Source organism: Nanorana parkeri, unplaced genomic scaffold (genome assembly GCF_000935625.1).
Source record: "Nanorana parkeri isolate BGI_ZX_2015 unplaced genomic scaffold, ASM93562v1 scaffold5, whole genome shotgun sequence".
NCBI lineage: Eukaryota > Metazoa > Chordata > Amphibia > Anura > Dicroglossidae > Nanorana > Nanorana parkeri.
In genome coordinates, this window is record NW_017306273.1 from 2,338,509 (window position 1) to 2,358,033 (window position 19,525).

General features: G+C 45.8%; 1 protein-coding gene across 2 annotated transcripts in view; it reads left to right on the forward strand.

Moving 5' to 3' along the window:
- The window catches only part of CAMTA1 (calmodulin binding transcription activator 1), a 1,254,390-nt gene that overhangs the window by 334,746 nt on the left and 900,119 nt on the right, over positions 1-19,525 (forward strand). For both annotated transcript variants that reach the window (XM_018552416.1, XM_018552423.1), the window contains exon 3: positions 2,517-2,584. In XM_018552416.1, coding sequence (XP_018407918.1) covers positions 2,517-2,584 — 68 coding nt within the window. The remainder of the gene's footprint in view (positions 1-2,516; positions 2,585-19,525) is intronic.

The window sequence follows — 19,525 nt, forward strand, 5'->3', positions numbered from 1 at the left end:
TCCTTCCCTCCTCCCTGCCTCTCTCCTCTCTCCCTCCCTTCCTCCCATCCTTCGACTTTCTTCCTTCACCTCCTTCTTTCCCTTCATCCCTTTCCCTCCCTTCCTTGCTTCCTTCCTTCCCTTTGTGCCCTTCCTTCTTTCCCCTCCCTTTTTACCCTTCCTTCCCCTTCTTCCCTCCCCACTTCCCCTCTCTTCCTTCCTCCCTTCCATCTCTTTTTGTCCTTCCTTCTTTCCCCTCCTTCATTCCTTTTCTCACCTCCTCTTCTTTCTTCCATCCTTTCCTTCCTTCTTACACCTCCTCTTTTCTCTTCCATCCTTTCCTTTCTTCCTTTCTACCCCTCCTATCTTCTCTTCTTTTCCTTAATTTGTCTTTTCTCTTCTGATCTATACTTCTCTTCTATCCATCTCTTATCATCCCTCTTGTTTTCCCCTTTTTTTATACTTTTTTTTATGTATGCGATACAGGCAATAAAGAATTGCACTAAAATGTACTGCAACTGTATTTGTACAATGTAGCAACAAAGAAATACATTGTCATGACAACGGTATACATTATATAAAATACAGTTAGTGTAACAAGGAAACAAGGAAAAACATCTGTTCTTCTTTGTCATTCATACATAGAAAAATGTCAAGGTTCTACAATCTGAAGGTAAAAGGTGGTAGGTTTCATGTGAACGTGTCTACTTGTCAAAAAGAGTTCAAGAAAAAGTCCACCAACAGTATAGATAATATCAATCACAAACGGATGTTCAGATTTAAACAACAATCACATCACAAGCAAATAAAAAAAGGGGGGTGAGTGGGCAGAGGGTGTCCTTGCTCTCTCTCAGTGTTCAAGGCCATGAATTAGATGGTATAAATGGATAAGTGTAGAGTGATTATCTTTTCGTCCTTCCTTCCTTTCCTTTTCTTTTTTCCTTTCCTTCTTTCCTTTCCTTCTTTCTCCAATTTGCTCATCCCTCTCTTTCTTTATATCTCTCGCCTATATTTTTCTATCTCTATTTGTTTCCTCCTATTTCTTTCTTGATGTATCTCTTTTTTCCTTTCTACATATCTCTCTCTCTCTCTCTGTTCCCCTTCTGCGTATCTCTCTCTCTCTCTCTCTCTCTCTCTCTCTCTCTCGTGTCCTCCCCTATCTCTTTTCTTCTTTCTCACCCTTTTTTTCACATCTCTCCCTCTCTCTCTGTTCCCCTTCTGTGTGTCTCTATCTCTCTCTCTCTCTGTTCCCCTTCTCTCTCTCTCTCTCTCTCTCCCCTATATCTCCCAGCCTCCCCTTCCTTCTCACCCTTTTTGCTCTTTCTCCCTATCTACGTTAGTTATTAGAGAATCCATTAATTTTTCATAATTATCGCACAGAATTCTCATCTTTCAGCATTTTTTGGAGGTAAACTTGGCTCGGCCTTTAAATACTTTACTGGATCATTGGCTATGCACTTGAATGGCACAGCGCACATAAGAAAAACATTAAGGCTCACTAGATTGTCAAAATATATATCACTGACAAACACACAGACATGTCTGCCAAACAGGAGGCAGAAGGTCTAACTCAGCATAATCCAAGTCAATGAGCCGAGGCAAGCCATGCCCGGACTCCTGACTCTGACTTGTAAGCGCTGTGCTCTTTTCGGGGCGCCGTCTGGCTCTACCTCCTCCGATTCAAGGTTAATGTTTGCAGCAATAAAATCGCTGTGAGGGAGATAATCTGCAATCTGATGTAAGCAAGACGGCTGTAACACATAGGAGGGCTCAGGAATGCACTTGTGGACCACCATGAATGCATGCATCCAGATGTAGCACCACCACTCAGAAGCTTGATGTGTCACCTGCCCCACCTCCAGCCTTCTCAGTACAGTGTTTGTCAAGGAAAAAAACTTTCTTCTATTTGTCACGTTTTTAGTGCTATATGGGCCTCCGTTGTCAGCAGGACAGGAAGTGAGGGTAAACCTCTCTTGTGGAGCTTGTCAATCATCACCTGGTCACACCTAGTCCTGCCCAATGCTTACTTTATGGATGGCACCACTTCTGTTGCTGAAACCTTCCCACTGTGAGCTGCAGTGTCTAGGAGGGGGGCATGTGAGATGCCAATGAAGTTGGATTTAGCTCATTCAGGGGAGGTAAAAGAGAAGTTTTTTGGTTTAATTTTTGTGCATCATATATTAACTGGATTTGGTGCTTTTTTAGACTGTTATACTGAAGGCTTTGTTTGTGCTTTAAGTTGAAGTGTAGTCAAGTATAATCAAGATCAGTTCCAGGACAAAATGGTATCTCTCAGCTATTGATATGTAATATTTCTTAGGTGTGGTATCCCTGTTCTGCAGATATTTTATACGTTTGACGCTACATTGTAAAAAAATTATAACATACGGAAGTGACATCACAATTAATTTTGTAGTAGTGACATCACCAACAACTTGGTGTCCTTACCGTAATTACCTCCTTGATTTCTTTGCAGATAACGTTGTTGCTCATATACGTAATCATTGTAACTTTCTCTTCTTCTTCTACTTCTCCAGGAAATTGCAGCTTACTTGATAACATTTGAAAAACATGAAGAATGGCTGACAACCTCCCCCAAAACCAGGTAGGAAAGCTCATTCCAGACCTTTTCCGGTGTAATTACCATTGATCCTTTTGCCGATTATTCGTTGTCCGGACGTGGAAAGACCTGATTGCAGGTGGCATGGAGTAAATAAGTTTAAATTTTCACATTTTCTGGTGGGAAAAGAAAGTTGACTTGAATTAAGAGAAGAAAGAACGGATGTTGGAGACAAAGTGGCTCCTAAGGATCCCCATTAAAGAGGAATTGTTATAGAGAGTCAGATAGATGTAGATCGGTCAAGAATTAATTTTTTAGTGGATTTTTCCAAAAATGGATTTTGCAAATGTTAAGTGCTGGTGGTATTTGCTACCCAAACGTAAAGTAAAATTAAATTGAGTATTGAAATAGGCAAATATCTGGGATGGAACTTCATGGAGCATATTTACAAAGCAGTGAATCTGACATTCACCAAACATTTGCTTCAGGTAAATCTACTAGGTGGACAGTGATTGATTTACAGCCAGTAAATGTTTGGTTTAAGTCACTGCTTCTCGATGTGTTGTGAGTTTGTGATTTGAGGCCAGTATAGTTTGAGCCAACGGCAGACATTGTCTAAACTGGGATGAATTGCCAATCTGCTGTGCTTTTTCTAAATTGATTGTTAACCTTCAGTACCCAGACTCTTCTTGCACCTATTAAAAGACACATTGTCTAATTTATTTAGAAGATTCAGGTTAAAGTGACAGGTCCTCTCGATAGAGTCTTGTTTCCTTCTACTTCTACTTTGCTGAGCTCTGTCCACCTGCCAGAGCCCTTCTAAGTGTGGGGGAACATGTGACTTGCTCACCTTCTTTCCATGGTGTGGTTCTAAGTACCTGAGTGACCAATTGTCAAGCTTGCAGACAATAGCCAGGCGCTAGTGCTTTCCCAGGTGGGCAGGGAAGGGATCATTAGCCCTGTGTAAGCTCTAACACAGAACTTACACAAGGGTTGTATCAGGGAAGAGGAGGGTGACGTGCGAGCATGGGGAAGGTGAGTATTAATAGAAGGGGGATGGGATATCAAGATAACCTATCAATTTGGGCATTTACTATAATTGCATGTAAAATAAAATGTAATATGGTCAGCCGTGTATAAGCAAGCCAATTTTTTAACATTTTCTTTTCCATTACAAGAACCCTGACCGGACATATAACTAGAATCTCATTTATTTCTCAATTATAAGAACCTCGCGGTGTCCCATGCTGGCAGTGCAAACAAGAACTTCTCTGACAATTTCCCCTTCAAGCTTTTGGACCTTTTAGTTGACGGCTTTGGATGTTAATTGGGATTTGTTGTGTTTTCAGGGCATGTGGTAGTTTATGTGAGTTTCCTGGATGTGTCTTGCAGTGCGGTTGGCGTTTGATGCTGATCTGCAGCGCGGTTTTGTAGCAGTGAATTTGTTTTATTAGCAACCTGAGCCGATCAGGAAAACTATAATTAAAGGGATAAAAATGTCCAGGAAAAAAAAACAAGATCTGGTTATTTGCCATTGGGATGAATCTTACATAGGGTTCAGTAGGGTTGAGGTCAGGGGGTCCTGGAAGGCCACTCAAGTTCCTCCACACCAAACCCATGAAACCATGTCTTTATGGAGCTGGCTTTGTACAAAGGGACACAGTCATGCTGAAAGGGAAAAGGTGTGAAACAGAAAAAAACAACAGAGTCTGAGGCGCGACTGCCCTTGGAGATTAGGACAGGTGAAGGTATAGTGAGTGTTAAATGGGCTGAGGCCTGCGGGTAGATGCTGCCCGGGAAGCAATTTTTGTTAATATTTTTCCTCCCGCAAGATGTTCAATATCAGGGGTGGAGGGAGAAAATAAAAACAAAAACAAACAGGTGCACATGAAATAGAGGCAAGTAGAACGGTATGTGGTGTATATATCAAAAGCCGCACGCCACCCCCACCTCCACACCATCTTCCCCCATACAGCCCCCACTCAACCATAAAATTCTGATAAGTCAGATCCTCTCTTCTAAAACAACCCCCCACCCCTCAGGAGAGCGCGGCCACACAGGACTTGTATCCTCAATTTTTTCTATTCACTGAAAGGGAAAAGGACCTTCCTCAAACTGTTACCACAACGCAGGAAGAGCACAATAGTCTAAAATGTATTTGCATGCTGTAGTATTAACAGAATGCTTCTCTGGAAACACCTGAATTTTATAATCTTGAGGGATGTCCACATACTTTGGGCAATATACAATGAAAATTATATACAATGTGTGTTAATATGCACCTATAATACACTTTGATGTATACTTTTATGTGCAATATTGTTTTTTTTATCACATTGGGTAGGAGTCAAAAACCTATTTCCAAATACATTTCAGCAAGTTGATGAAGAAATATGAAGAACTGCAGGTTGCATGTAGTTTATGCACAATGCCATCATTTTCTATGGGGACATTGACATGCATTAAAATACAAATGTAAGAATGTGCATGTTAATTTATAAGATATTCCAAGATTCCTGATCTCATCCAGTCTCTTTCAGCCACTTCCAGTCTACATGCACTCTCCCCAGATTCCTGATAATGATAGCGGTTGACCAAGTCTAAGTCACCTGTGGTCTCTACCTGACAAGGTAGCAAGTAGACATGAACTCAGTTGTGCACCTAACCTTATCCGAACCTGAGCTCCTCCGATCCTGGAAGGAGCTCCTCCAGAACATGGAAGGAAGCTCCTTCTGTGCTGCCCAATCACCTGCCGGTGAGGAATTACCCACCCCCTGCTTGATGTAAGCAAAGGGATGGGAGGCATTGATGTCATTGGCCATTTATGGCTGCAAACCTATATTTGGTAAATGACTTCAGCACAAGCATCCCACCATATATGCAGCTGGGGGGTGGGAAATACCCAGCCTGCAGCTAATATTTGAATGTGCTCATGGCACTTCCTTGGTTTGGAGAAACTCAGGATCGAACCGGGTTCACTCCAAACTGAGCTCATCCCTAGTAGCAAGGTAGAAGCACAATGGGTTGTCACTCTATAACAGGAAGTATCTGAACCTTCATGGCAGGATTACTGGGGAGTATTCTAATGAAAGCTGCAGATTCCAAAAGAAATCAAATTTGAATATTACCTCAGATTTTGATTTCTAAACCAATTTTCAGAAATTGTTCTGACATTTTTTTTAACTCTGCAGCCTTCATTAAATTAATATCTGGTGATTCTGCCATAGAGGTGTTTGTTCAGGAACTTCCTGTAGTAGAGTGACAAGTGACTCCCAGTTGTGCTTCTATGTTGTCACTCTGTCACATGCACCCATGATGGAGACTGCAAATAGCTGTGCCACTGCACATTACACATCGTGTAGACATGGTCCACCGCTGTCATTATTTGGAAGCCGGACCAGAGCAATATTGTGCAGCTGACACTGAAGAAAGTGCATGTAGACAGGAAGTGACTGGAAGAGGCTCAGTTTGGCTCAGGATCAGTTTGTCCAGTTATGCTTTGAAAATGAAAGATAGAAGCTGGTTGGCCACGATGCACAGATGCTCCAGATTCTGTCTGCTCCAGTCTTGATCAATTCATATATTCCCCTCACAGTGCTTATTAAAGCAGAACTCCGGGTAAATCAAATCTTCTCCCTTGCAGTTTTGCTACGCCGCACTGCAAGGGTTAAGTGCTCATTTTGTCTAGGGTGCTAAAAAACCTATACTCACCCAAATCAATATCCCAGCTTTCTCTTAGACCGGTCCCCTTCATCCCCACTCCCCTTCCACTCCAGCGGTCTAAGGTCCACTGAGTCATCATGTCCTATAAAGTATATAGGATGTGTGGATGCCCAGGGACATTCCATTGCTGGAGTGAAGACAGGCTGAAGGGACTGGTCTAGGAGCCAGACGGGATTGTGCTTCGGGTGAGTATAACTTTTTTTTTTTTGCATCCTAGACAAAAGGATCACTCAACCCTTGCAGTCCGGGGTAGCCCCACTGCAAGAGTTAAGATTTAAACCTGGAGTTATGGGTTACATGAATTACTTTAATACAGGCTAACACAGTTTGCAATGGAGTGCCTGCATGCTTGTTGGCAGCTTGGGTATAACTGACTAATTATGACAGTTCCATCTCTAAGTTTGAAGCAGCCGGTGTATCCCCCAAGTCATTCGACTCTGTGTTTAAACTGATCTCTCTAAAATACTTACTAGATGGTACAGATGCCCAGTGGTTCTTCACCGGCATTACCCTAATGTGTCTGACTCCTGTTGGCGCAGCAACAATTCCCTGGGTCATATGACACATATCTGATGGAGCTGCCCTCTACTTCAGGGGTTCTGACAGGGGGTGTTGGGGATGCACCTCAGAGTGACAGGTGCTGTGATTGCAAATGACCCCAAGATACTTTTGCTGTCAATGATTCCTGGGTCACTTAAGTCAGCACAGAGAGGTCTCTTGCGGAACTTTCTCACGGCTGCCAGAGCAGTTATCCCACGCCATTGGCCTACATCGGTGGCCCCTACCCTTGCGGAATGGGCTGTGGAGATGGATCATATAGCAGACCTAGTGGGTCTTTTGGCCGAGGAGCATGCTGCTGGAGATAAATATGTCCGCACCTTGTCCGCCTGGATCACTTTCTGAGCTTCGGTTGGCTTCATGAAAGCCCTCTCTTCCTAACTTGCCGGCCGGATGGCTCCGTTGGGATTCCTGGCAGGGAGTGGGAAGTCGTCTGCTTTCTGTCCTGTTCCTTCTTTGGTCTTTCTGGTCTCTTAATTTTTCCTCTTTTTCCTTCTAACTGTGAGGGCCGTTGCACACCTATGCGACACCCCACTGCGCGGCAATCGTGCACCGCAGAAAAAAGGTACTAGTACCTTTTTTTCTGCAATACATGACACGAGCAATCCGCCCGGCGCGACTGGGGTGCCATTGGAAAATAATAGCACCCACAGCGCGATCGGTGCACACCTATACGACTCCTCTCTTCCTTCTGGGATTCTACCCTGGCTGTCTTGCCCTTTTTATCAATGTTCCTACTGTATGTAATACTCAGTACCCTCTCCCTAACCTTTGTGGTCCGCAAAATGAGACTCTACCTTTTAATTGTTCTTCTGACCATGTCCCTGCGACTCTCGGGCTGTGAGGCTCACAAGCGTTGGCACATGCAATGGCTTGGTCTGCAATGCTACGCACAGTCTACGCTTCATGATGGGATGTTTGCATTATTATTTATCCAGATTTTATCCCAGCTCCGGAACAATGTTGTCTGTATTGCTGCCGTTGTACCTGGATCCTATTAGGGACACCCTTTTCTTTTGTACTTCTTTGTTTCTTCTTTTCTTTCTGATAAAGTTTCATTTGCCTTTTGCTCTGTATTCAAAACTTTCTAATTAACTCAGATTGAACTAAACCGATCTCTCCTCCTATTCAAGTCTGTGTTAGAGAACATATTTTTAACTAGTCACCTGTCTGTGTAAGCAGGGTAACATTTCGATATGTAACCTTTCTTATCTAACTCATCTTGTTACCCCCGAATAAAAAATAAACACTTTTTTAAAACCGTGTTATACAGAACAGAAATAAACATATGACACCTCTCTCCGCAGTCCCTTTAAGGGTTGAAGGTGGCTGCGTCATAGACTTTCTAAAGATAACTGATACATTAAGATGAATCAAGATGTAATTTGCTGTCATCGCTTCCCATTTATTTGGCTCTCTTGCAATAATTTATTAATCCTTTTTTGTGGAATAATCCATCTCATACTAACACAACATAGAAAATGAGCCCATCATTCCAATTGTCTCAGTCGGTCTGATACTGAGTGAATCCTATTTGATCTGTTATCAGCTTGATTACAGAAAAATGCGCCGTTATGTCCTCAATGCGTTGAACTTGTATATGCTGAATTGTATTAAAGTGAAACACGTGTGAAACATTGTCATGCATATAATGCCATTATAGCGTAGCACATCTGGTTATTGCTTTCCAGATCACATACCGAAGTTCCCAAATTCCTGAGTGTTTCACCTGGCGGAATTTGTTTTTACCTTTAGGAAAGTGACTGAGGAGGCCAGACTGTGCTGTCAGTGGCTCTGTCTGGTATCCCGCCTAGCTCGCTGACATCACTGGTTGCCAGGAGCTCGGCGGGAGCGTGCCGGTCAGTTCTTGGCAACCGGTGACATCAGTGAGCTGGGTGGGATGCCAAACAGAGCATCACAGGTTGCTATTAGCTCTTAGCAACAGGGAAGTTCAATGGGTATCCCACCGTACTCGCTACCAGAAACCCTTGTAGGCCAACCATAGCTGATCTTAAAGGATACCTTTGTAACTTCGAAGCTGGTACTGAAGAAAGTAGGTCCACAAATATATGATCTTAAAGGATCCATTTGTCACTTGGAGGCTGCCACTGAAGAAATTAGAGCCACCCATAGCTGATCTTAAACGATCAATTTGCAACTTGGAAGCTGCCAATGAATAAAGTTGGGCCAACCATAGCTGATCTTAAAGGATCCCTTTGTAGCTTGGATGGTGCCACTGAAGAAATTAGGGCCAACCATAGTTTATCTTAAAGGATCCATTTGTCACTTGGAAGCTGCCAATAAAGAAAGTTGGGCCAGCCATAGCTGATCTTAAAGGATCCATTTGTCACTTGGAGGCTGCCAATGAAGAACGTTGGGCCATCCATAGCTGATCTTAAAGGATCCATTTGTAGCTGGGAGGCTTCTACTGAAACATTAGAGCCACCATCAATTTTAATGTTACTGTGAAGCTGTTACTCAAGAAACTAGAGCCACCATCAATTGTTGCTGACATAAGAAGGCCTGGGCTAATATGCTGTTTTTAGGCATTCTGTATCCCTAACCCTGATGTCTAATTATCACTATTGGGGTATAATTGGGTTAGATTGCAAGGTGGGTCACACCTGGGGACAGTAGGAGAACCCTTCATATGCCAGATGGGAGTATTAGGAATAGTGCTACATATACCAGATAGGGGTAGTAGGGGGGTAGTGCTACATATACCAGATGGGGGTAGTAGGAATAGTGCTGCATATACCAGATGGGGGTAGTAGGAATAGTGCTGCATATACCAGATGGGGGTAGTAGGAATAGTGCTGCATATACCAGATGGGGGTAGTAGGAATAGTGCTGCATATACCAGATGGGGGTAGTAGGAATAGTGCTGCATATACCAGATGGGGGTAGTAGGAATAGTGCTGCATATACCAGATGGGGGTAGTAGGAATAGTGCTGCATATACCAGATGGGGGTAGTAGGAATAGTGCTGCATATACCAGATTGGGCTACTCCTGTGGGGGTGTTACAAAAGCATTTTTTTTTTTTTACTTTTCTGAGTTGGGTTTGAACATAAATATGGTTTTTACTATTGCAAATGGTACCAACCAAATGTTTTAGTTGATGTTAGCTCGTCTAAAGCATCGGTTCTCAACTCGTGGGTCGCGACCCAAAAGTGGGTCGCGACACCCTCTGCAGTGGGTCGCGGTGTCATGTCTGCATAGACTGGCCCATCTGCATTAGAGAGAACTAGAGGGGGAATTTGTGGTTCAATCTGTGGGAACCTCATAATGTCAAACTGTCCCCTCTCTCCCGGCCTCCCCCGGGCTCTCAGATAAAGTGGTATGGCCCGGGGAGAGAGGAAAAAAAGCCCCGCAGTGTCATTCGTACGTTGATGGAGCTCTTGGTTGAATTCTCATATATCCTTCCAAAGTGCGGTGGGGTTGCATTATCCTCCACACAGTAGCGGCAGCCTCATCCTATATATACACGGCGTTCTATTTCCCGAATATTTTAAGTGTTTTTCTACAACATTACATAAGAATAAACTGACACCTGAGCTTTGGGATACGGGCGGCTTATTTATCACTAACAATAGCAGCGCTTACTGTATGTTGTGACAGATATTCCCAGAAAGCCATACGGCCTGTTTTAAATATAGACACGTGTGGAAAAAAAAAATCAAAGTCCCCACGTGTGACATTAGGGTGCCGTTTGCAGGATTGATGCCGTTATTTCCTCCTATAATCAGCTTTATGTCATTTTTATATAAACAAAAAAGAAATTATAACACATCTTTGTTTATTTTCTAATCATGGCAGAGCCGTGTTTAGGGATTTTTGGAGCGGTAACAAATACAGACTGCTGGAAATCAATTGTTTTTGTTAGCATTGTATATTTATCAAAGAGAGCCCGTCAGTTACAACGGAAGGCGGCCATTTTGTACACTAAAGCAATGTGCAGGTGGGGGATGCAGACCGTTCCGGAAAATATTTTGTGCTAATGATCATGTCATGTGATTATTTCTATGAAAATTAAGAGGAATCTGTAATGGGTTTACCTTTTTATAGTGAACATTTCAGTAAGCATTAATAGGGGCGTCCCGAGGCCAGGTGTCACCCGGAGCGGAGACCGGGTTACACCCCGCCGTGATGTCATCGAGCATGCGCGTGACGTGATAACATCATCGTGCATGCGGGGACATCTAATTGACGCCTGCCGGTGGCCATCTTGGTGATGGATGCCGGCAGAGAGAGGACGTTCACCCGGCAGGATGAGGTATGCCGCCAGGTCCCCTCCTCTCTCTCTGTCCATGACCGAGTGCCCGAATTTTTAGAGGGGGTGACACCAAAATGACTGTCAGTAATTTTGATGTCACCCCTGCAATAGTGTCACCCGGGTGCAGGCCGTATCCCCCTTGTGATGCCATTGAGCATTAACAAACTTTCAATATGTTATAATATACAACAACAGAAATAAAAAATAATAATACAAAAATAATAATATATTTAAAGATTTAGATGGACTTGACTAACAAATAAATCTGAACTTCAGCTAACACCTTTTAAGCGGTTACAGCAACATTTGTTATCCTTTTGTGGTAAGGGTTTTACATATATGAATAAATGCCGGCCATTGTAAGCACCCCTGCCAGTGTTTAATGGTACCTTCCAACCCTCTATGTTCCACTTTTGCCGGTCAGCTTGGCCTGTTAGAGTTGAAAAATAACAGACTTACTGGCCTGATCACCAGGTGAAAACAAAGTGCAAAAAACTCTATAAAAAGAAACTAATACAGCTACCACACTTAAGGATTGGTCAATGAAATATATGACATTTTTGCTTTTGGCTGGGCACACACCTTACAACCATCGCAAGACTTTTGTCTTGCGATGGTTGTAAGGTAATTAAAAAAACATACGATCTGCCCATCTTGGACAGGCAGATCGTACTTGCGATGATCGCAAGCCGCGCTCCCCTGAGGGGTGGGTTTTCCGATGACCGCAATGCAGAACGGCCAGTGTGCGCTTGCGCACACCGGCCCGTCCGGCTTTTATCTTACGAACATGCTACACAAATTTTAACCCTTAAGAAGCTAAAACAATTGTAGGGCCTGTTCACACCAGATGCAGTGCGGCTGGCTCACTTTTTTGTGGGGCAGGAGGGGGCAAAAAAATGATGCCTGCGGTCCGGTCCGGTGTGATCAAAATAGTGCTTGCAACATTTTGATGGCACCGGACTGCAGGCATAATGTGCCTTGCGATCGCATTGTGGCCGGAAGGCGTGGCTACGTTTGCCATTCACTTCAATGGCCCGTCACGCCCCCTCCTGCCCCACAAAAAAGTGAGCTGACCGCAATGCGAGGCAGTGCGTTCTGGCCAGAATCGGGCCGGAACACACTGCATCTGGTGTGAACGGGACCTTAAACTGCAAGAAGCTTTTTAATTATTTTTTTTAGCTTATTCATCACGAACGGGAAGATGTAACAAATATAAAACAGGTGCACACATGGAAATACACTTGAAGGATTGGAAACCTGAAATATATTACACTTTAAACCCGGCACCCCCGTACACCCAGAACTCCATAATATTATATACTGTAACTGCCGCTTACTAAAATGATCCTCTAAGGCTCCTTCACCACTTTGGATTGCAAAAAAAGGTAGGAGATGGAGTTCCCCTTTAAGTCCAAATGCTAAAATAAATATAATGTAGCTTTTGGATGACTTCTAATAACTTGTCTGGGGAGATTTATGGAAGGGAGCGAGCGTCCAACTGAGTGACAAATGGGAGCGGTGGTAGAGTGTTTTGTTTCGGAGTTATACTGGGAGAAGGGAGGGGTGGGGGGGTCAGCTGCCGGTGCCCAAGAGGATTCCGTCAGACCCAGAATGTGCCTTTGCATTCTAAAACGCTTCACAATACAATTCAGTCGGTTACAATGCCTTTCATTAATTTCCCAGGAAGAGCGAGCTGCATCCATTCACCATGGCGCACAATGCTCCTTTCTGTCTCGCTATTCCGATCCCGGGCCGCCCGCTATATACATAGAAATATCACCTTCAGTTATCATTTGGCTGCATCGCCTCGTCTTAACTTTACGCCGCCTTGTCCTGGAACCGCCGGAGGCCTTTTTTTATACAATTGCTGATTTCGAGGGGTTTTGAAAATTCTTCCCTGGAAATGCCTTTTTGTTTTTCACAAATCTAGGTCTGTGCCAAAAAATTGGGGATTCTGGGGAAAAAAAAAGAAAAAGGAAGTCACTACAATGGTTCAGGATCTTTATCCTCCCGCGGGGTAACAATGTGACAATACACCGGGTGCTCCAGGATCACACAGCAATGGATTGTGGGGGGAAAAAAAGGGGCGAGAAAGCTGCTATTTAAATGTCAAATTTGAATGTAACTTCTCCATAGCATAGAGGGGAGGGGTTTTGTAGTCTGCAGAGAGAGATAGCTGGAAACCGTGTGAATGATATGAGGGCAGCAGAGACAGAGAGCACAGGAAATGATCAGCTCACATGATTTCTGGCGGGATCGACTGCTATTTTTCTAACTTATTGAACAGATACATCAAAACTCCTTCAATGGTCTAGGGCAGGGGTAGGCAACCTTGGCTCTCCACCTGTGCTGGAACTACAAATCTCATCATGCTTCTGCCTCTGGGAGTCATGCCTGTGGCTTGCAATGCCTTGTGGGATTTGTAGTTTTAGCACAGCTGGAGAGCCAAGGTTGCCTACCCCTGGTATAGTGAATGGTATAACAGAGATGTTCAGGTTCACATACACTTTAAGTCTGCCCTGTAAAACCTATTACAGTAAAACTGTTATATTGAAATGACAGTTCCAGTGTCTCCTCTTGCCCTGGTTAACCAGAATCCACACACCATACAGTCCCTTCAATGTGGTACGTCATACGTCGCTGGCCCAGGACCGGCATACTATTGCCTTGGTTAACCAGAATCAACACACTATACAGTCCTTCCAATGTCGTACATCATACGTCGCTGGCCCAGGACCGGCATACTATTGCCCTTGATAACCAGAATCCACACACCATACAGTCCTTCCAATGTCGTACGTCATACGTCGCTGCCCCAGGACCGGCATACTGTTGCCTTGGTTAACCTGAATCAACACACCATACAGTCCCTCCAATGTCATACTTCGCTGGCCCAGGACCGGCATACTATTGCCCTCGATAACCAGAATCAACACACCATACAGTCCCTCCAATGTCATACGTCATATGTCGCTGGCCCAGGACCGGCATACTATTGCCCTGGTTAACCAGAATCCGCACACTACACAGTCCCTCCAATGTCATACGTCATACGTTGCTGGCCCAGGACCGGCATACTATTGCCCTGGTTAACCAGAATCCGCACACTACACAGTCCCTCCAATGTGGTACGCCATACGTTGCTGGCCCAGGACCGGCATACTATTGCCCTCGATAACCAGAATCAACACACCATACAGTCCCTCCAATGTCATACGTCGCTGGCCCAGGACTGGCATAACATTGCCTTGGTTAACCAGAATCCACACACCATACAGTCCCTCCAATGTCATACGTCGCTGGCCCAGGACTGGCATAACATTGCCTTGGTTAACCAGAATCCACACACCATACAGTCCCTCCAATGTCATACGTCGCTGGCCCAGGACTGGCATAACATTGCCTTGGTTAACCAGAATCAACACACCATACAGTCCCTCCAATGTCATACGTCGCTGGCCCAGGACTGGCATAACATTGCCTTGGTTAACCAGAATCAACACACCATAGGGGGTTATTCACAAAACTGCCGAAGGCAGCGTGAGTGAATAACCTAGCCGTAGTGAAGTGAGCCGAACAACGTTGGGCTATTCACTACGGCTCAGTACGGTTGATTTCAGCCTACATCGTACATGTTCGTCTGAGCCGAAGTGCAGGAGGAGTTCCATTCAGCTGATCCCACATCTGGATCGGCTGAGCCAAAGCTCTGGCAGCTCACTGCTATTCTCATAGGGGCCGAAAGGCAGTCAGTGAATAGCATTCGGCTCGGCTATTCTGTTCGGTACCTCTGTGGCACCGAGCAGAAGAGAAAATCAATGGAAAATGTTTTTTTTTTTAAAAAGGTTGAAAAAAAGATTTTTCAAATGTAAATAAATAGTTAAATAAAAAATATTTTGGAAAAAAAAACAATTGGGCAGAGCTAGCAGTGAGACCCCGTTCACATTGAGCGATTTATCGCGCGGTAATTCCCGCGATATCGCGGCAAATTACCGCGCGATATCGCGCTCCAATGCAATCCAATGGGGCAAAGGGTCCTGCTGTCGCGGGTCGTGTGTCGCTACAGCAGGACCCTTTTTGGAGCGGATTTAGCCGCGATTCAAGCTTGCTCAATGCAAGCTTGAACGCGACATCGCGCGGCAAATCTCGCGATGTCGCGCAATATGCAAATCGCGCGACAAACGCGCGATTTGCATATCGCGCAGTGGGAACGGGGCCTGACAGCTAGCTCCCCCTTAAATGTTTCCTATTGGCCGGCACAAGCTAGTCTTCTGGCAGGTCCCGTCCAGTGGAAAACAACTGGGCGGAGCTGGCAGTGGCATCACGGCCAGCTCAGCCCAGTTGTTATTGTTCTATGACAGTTTAGCGTCCCCAAGTCATTTGGGGACGCTGATCTGTCATTACAACTGGGCGGAGCCAGCCGTATGATCATGGCTGGCTCCACCCAGCTGTCATTTGCGTGGCGAAAGGGCAGACCTTCGCCAGGCCGTTCGCCCGCTTCGGCTGTCACTTCGGCTCAGTCGAGCCGAAGCAAATGCCTTTGGCTCGGCTGCCCGTACAGCAGCCCTTTGGACCGAAGGGCTCCGACGGCCAATGAGAGCCGAAGCTACAGCTGGGTCCTTCGGCTCCTTCGTGAATAGCCTCCCAGTAGAGTTCCTCCATGCAGCAAAAATGTTACCACAACAGCGTCAGACGCGACCCCGCGCCTCCTCCATGCTCCCCGTCAAATCTTCCAGCAGGATAAAGCCCGCTGGGCCGGTCAAGGACTATCTGCAATTAGTTTTGAAGTTTGTTTAGACTTTTTTAACCGGGAAAATTAATTGCTGTCGTTTAAATGCCGACTTCACATCAGAAGACTTTTTATATTAAAAAATTAATGATATTGGTTCGGCGGCGAGCGGCGGCCAGCCTTATTTATGCTCGTGTCTGGGAAGACGGGCTAATTTCTGCTTTGGAGAAATTAATAAAAAAGGAATTGTCACACGGAGATTTATAAAATTTCACTTTAATAACGCGATGCCGCGGTTCCCAGTGCCGGATCAGCCGTCCATCACTCATCCTAATCAGCTGACGTCGCCGCGTTGCCGTCTCGGCCGGAGAGAGAAACGTCGACGCACATCGCAGGTTATGTCTTTAATAATATTTTTGCCCCTTGTAGTCTCCTGCTCCCATCTTAATCATGAAGGCATTAGGTGGAGGAATAACTTCTTACTAAATAAGTAGCGGCGGTTATTAAAATGAGACGCCGGTCGGGCGCGTGTGCGCGGTGGTGGCGCGCTGCGTGTTCTCGCAACTTACGGAGTGCTACGTTAATTAAAGGGCAACTCACATCCACCAGGAAATCAGGACGGCATTTTATATTGGGCTAATGTGCATGGCCATCCATCATTCGACCCCCTTCCTCTGAGCCCAGGTCATACTAGACCCAACCCCAGCCTGTGACTGGACAGTGAAAGGAGAAGCAGCACAGTGATCAGCTCAAATCTCTGTTACTTTGCTCTCTCCTCCCATCAGTATGCTCCTTGTCAGCACATTAACTGATTGGCTCCCTGCACTGCTTCTTCCTTTCATTCTTCAACCCACCTCCTCTAAGCACAGGTCATTCTAGACCCAGCCCAACCTGTGCCGGGACAGTAAAAAGAGAAGTAGCGCAGTGATCTGCTCTTCTGTCACTCTGCTCTCTCCTCCTATCAGCATGCTCCTTGCCAGCACAAGAATCGATTGACTCCTTGTACTTCTTCTTCCTCTCATCATTCAACCCACTTTCTCTTAGCCATGGCCATCCATCATTCGACCCCCTTCCTCTGAGCCCAGGTCATAGTAGACCCAACCCCAGCCTGTGACTGCACAGTGAAAGGAGAAGCAGGACAGTGATCAGCTCATCTCTCTGTCACTCTGAACTCATTGGCTCCTGGTGCTGCTTCTTCCTCTCATTCTTCAACCCCCTTCCTCTGAGCCCAGGTCATGCTAGACTCACCCTAGCCTGTGACTGGGCAGTAAAAGGAGAAGCAGCACAGTGATCAGCTCATCTCTCTGTCACTCAGCTCTTTCCTCCTATGAGCATGCTCCTTGCCAGCACATGAACCGATCCTTGTAGTGCCTCACCCCATCTGCAAGAGGCTGATATCAGGTCACCTTCAGGTACTTACAATACTTGGATTCCTAAAATACAGATAACGATGTGTTAATGATTAGAGAGCGGCGTTGGTTTATATATCTTTTATATCTGCATTCAATATTCTGCTTTTCTTCTTCCGTCACCCGTGCGCTGTGTTTCTTTTTCCTCCTCATTCGGACCCGGCGGCCCCTCTTGACAAAGTAACTGGCAGGGAAGGCCCATCCATTGTCATCATCGGCGCTCTCTCACCGTCCCCGCCACGCGTCAGCGCCGCACTCACAATTGATCTATGCTTGTTTGGAAATGCGCGTTTGGCAAGTGGATCACCGCCTGATGAATGGCCATGAAATAGAGGCCGGGGTTAAGCCGGGAGTAATTGCTTATGCATTTCGGAAAAAGTGTGAAACGCGTGATGAATATCACACTCCATGGGTCCCCCCCCCCCGTATCCAAAAGACGCTTCTGTATTTATTTATTTATTTTCCTCCGGGGGGATTGATAGAAAAAAGAACCGCTTGTACGGGGAGATGCTTTCAAAAATGAACGGCTTCTCAAAAGCAAAAAAAAAGGCGCCACAATCTACATAGTACTTATCCTGCTGACACATAATAATATATTGATGAATTGTGTCTGTCTAAAATGGCTGCTAGGTAAAACGCGAGCTGATAATGCGTTCTCAGGTATTAATAAAGGGCAGGGAATCATGGGAGGGAAGAGGCGTCAAGGACGTTACAATAGCAAAGGCTTGTCGCTGCCGGAGGGGAAAAGGCCGCATCAGCCCGGGCCGTAGAGGCAAAGTCTCATCGGCGGCAATCCTCCATTAGGCACCATTCGCACTGAGCGACTTACCTTTAGCGGCGGATCTGCGCGACTGTTCAGGGCGACGTCCAGCGACGATCCAGCGACGGTAGCGCGACCTTCACCGCCGGGCTCCATTAAAAAATAGCAAAATCCGCTGAAAAAAGGGTCCTGCTGGAGCGACAGCGACTGGCGACGAGCGACATGGAGCTAAGACAGCTCCATTGAATAGCATGACTTCTCGCGATATCACTTAGTGGGAATGGGGCCTTAGGGACGGAAAAACATTGGCATGCACAGATTCATGTTAGAGCCCATTCACACCTGGGCGGCTGCGGATCGGCGCGGTTTCCGCGCTGATTACAAAAGGGAGGTTTGGGGAGTTTTGAATTGGGTTTTAGCCTTGAAACACAATTAAAAAACAACCAGCACCGCATTCCATTGAAAGCTGTATGGAAACCGCACTGATCAGGCAAAAATAGCACAGGGGGCACTTTGGAGGGGGAGGGGGGGCGGTTTGAATCTGAGCTGCATGGTCGCATGAACGGTCCCCATAGCAGTGTATGGGATTGTTCATATCGGCGGATCCAAATCCGTGTGGCCGAACTGCCCCAGTGTGAATGGGGCCTTAAATAGCAAGCGCAGAATGCAGCTGCGTTCCAATGCGCTGCAGCGCACCACCATGTACGATATTCATTGAAGTGCACTTCGCCGCCAGTAAATGCTGTAAGACCCGAGCTATAGCACATTCCATTTTTATTTTATTTTTTTGTATAAAGTATTATTATTATTAGGGATGCACTGATAACGTTTTGTCGGTATTGAGTACCAATATTTTTTTCGGTACTCGCCTATACCAAATACCGAAGCCGTCCCCATCCTTTCCCGTCGCTAGGTGATGAGAAAGCATGGAGCAGGCTTTCTGGCCAATCAGGAAGCCGGGTGTCGTGTAATGACGCGGCACCCAGCTTCCTGATTGGCCGGGAAGCCGGCTCCATGCTGCCTCGTCATGAGGTGACGAGGAAGCATGAAGTCGGCATCCTGGCCAATCAGAAAGCCGGGCGCCGTGTCATTACACAGCACCCGGCTTCCTGATTGGCCAGCTTCCAGAATGCACCAATACCTAGCCCGATACTTCCGGTATCGGGAAGCCGGGCAGTAAGTCATTACACGCTGCCCGGCTTCCTGATTGCCCGGGATGCCAGCTCCATGTTGTTTGGTCGGCTTGATTGTGATTAGCTGGGAAGCCGCTTTCCAGCCAATAAGCATCGAGCTGGCTTCCCGGGCCAATCAGTAAGCTGGGTCGGCGAATAATGACCCAACTCCCAGCTTCCTAATTGGCCAGAAAGCTGGCTCCGTGCTGATTCGGGTCATTTCTCGCCACCCGGCTTCCTGATTGCCCGGGAAGCTGGCTTCATGTTCCCCTACTGCACTGCCGTTCAGAGGAAATCTTCAAGAAGTGGCACATACGTAAGTAGATCAATAATGATGAAAGTCAAGGTGCGGACCCCCGTAGC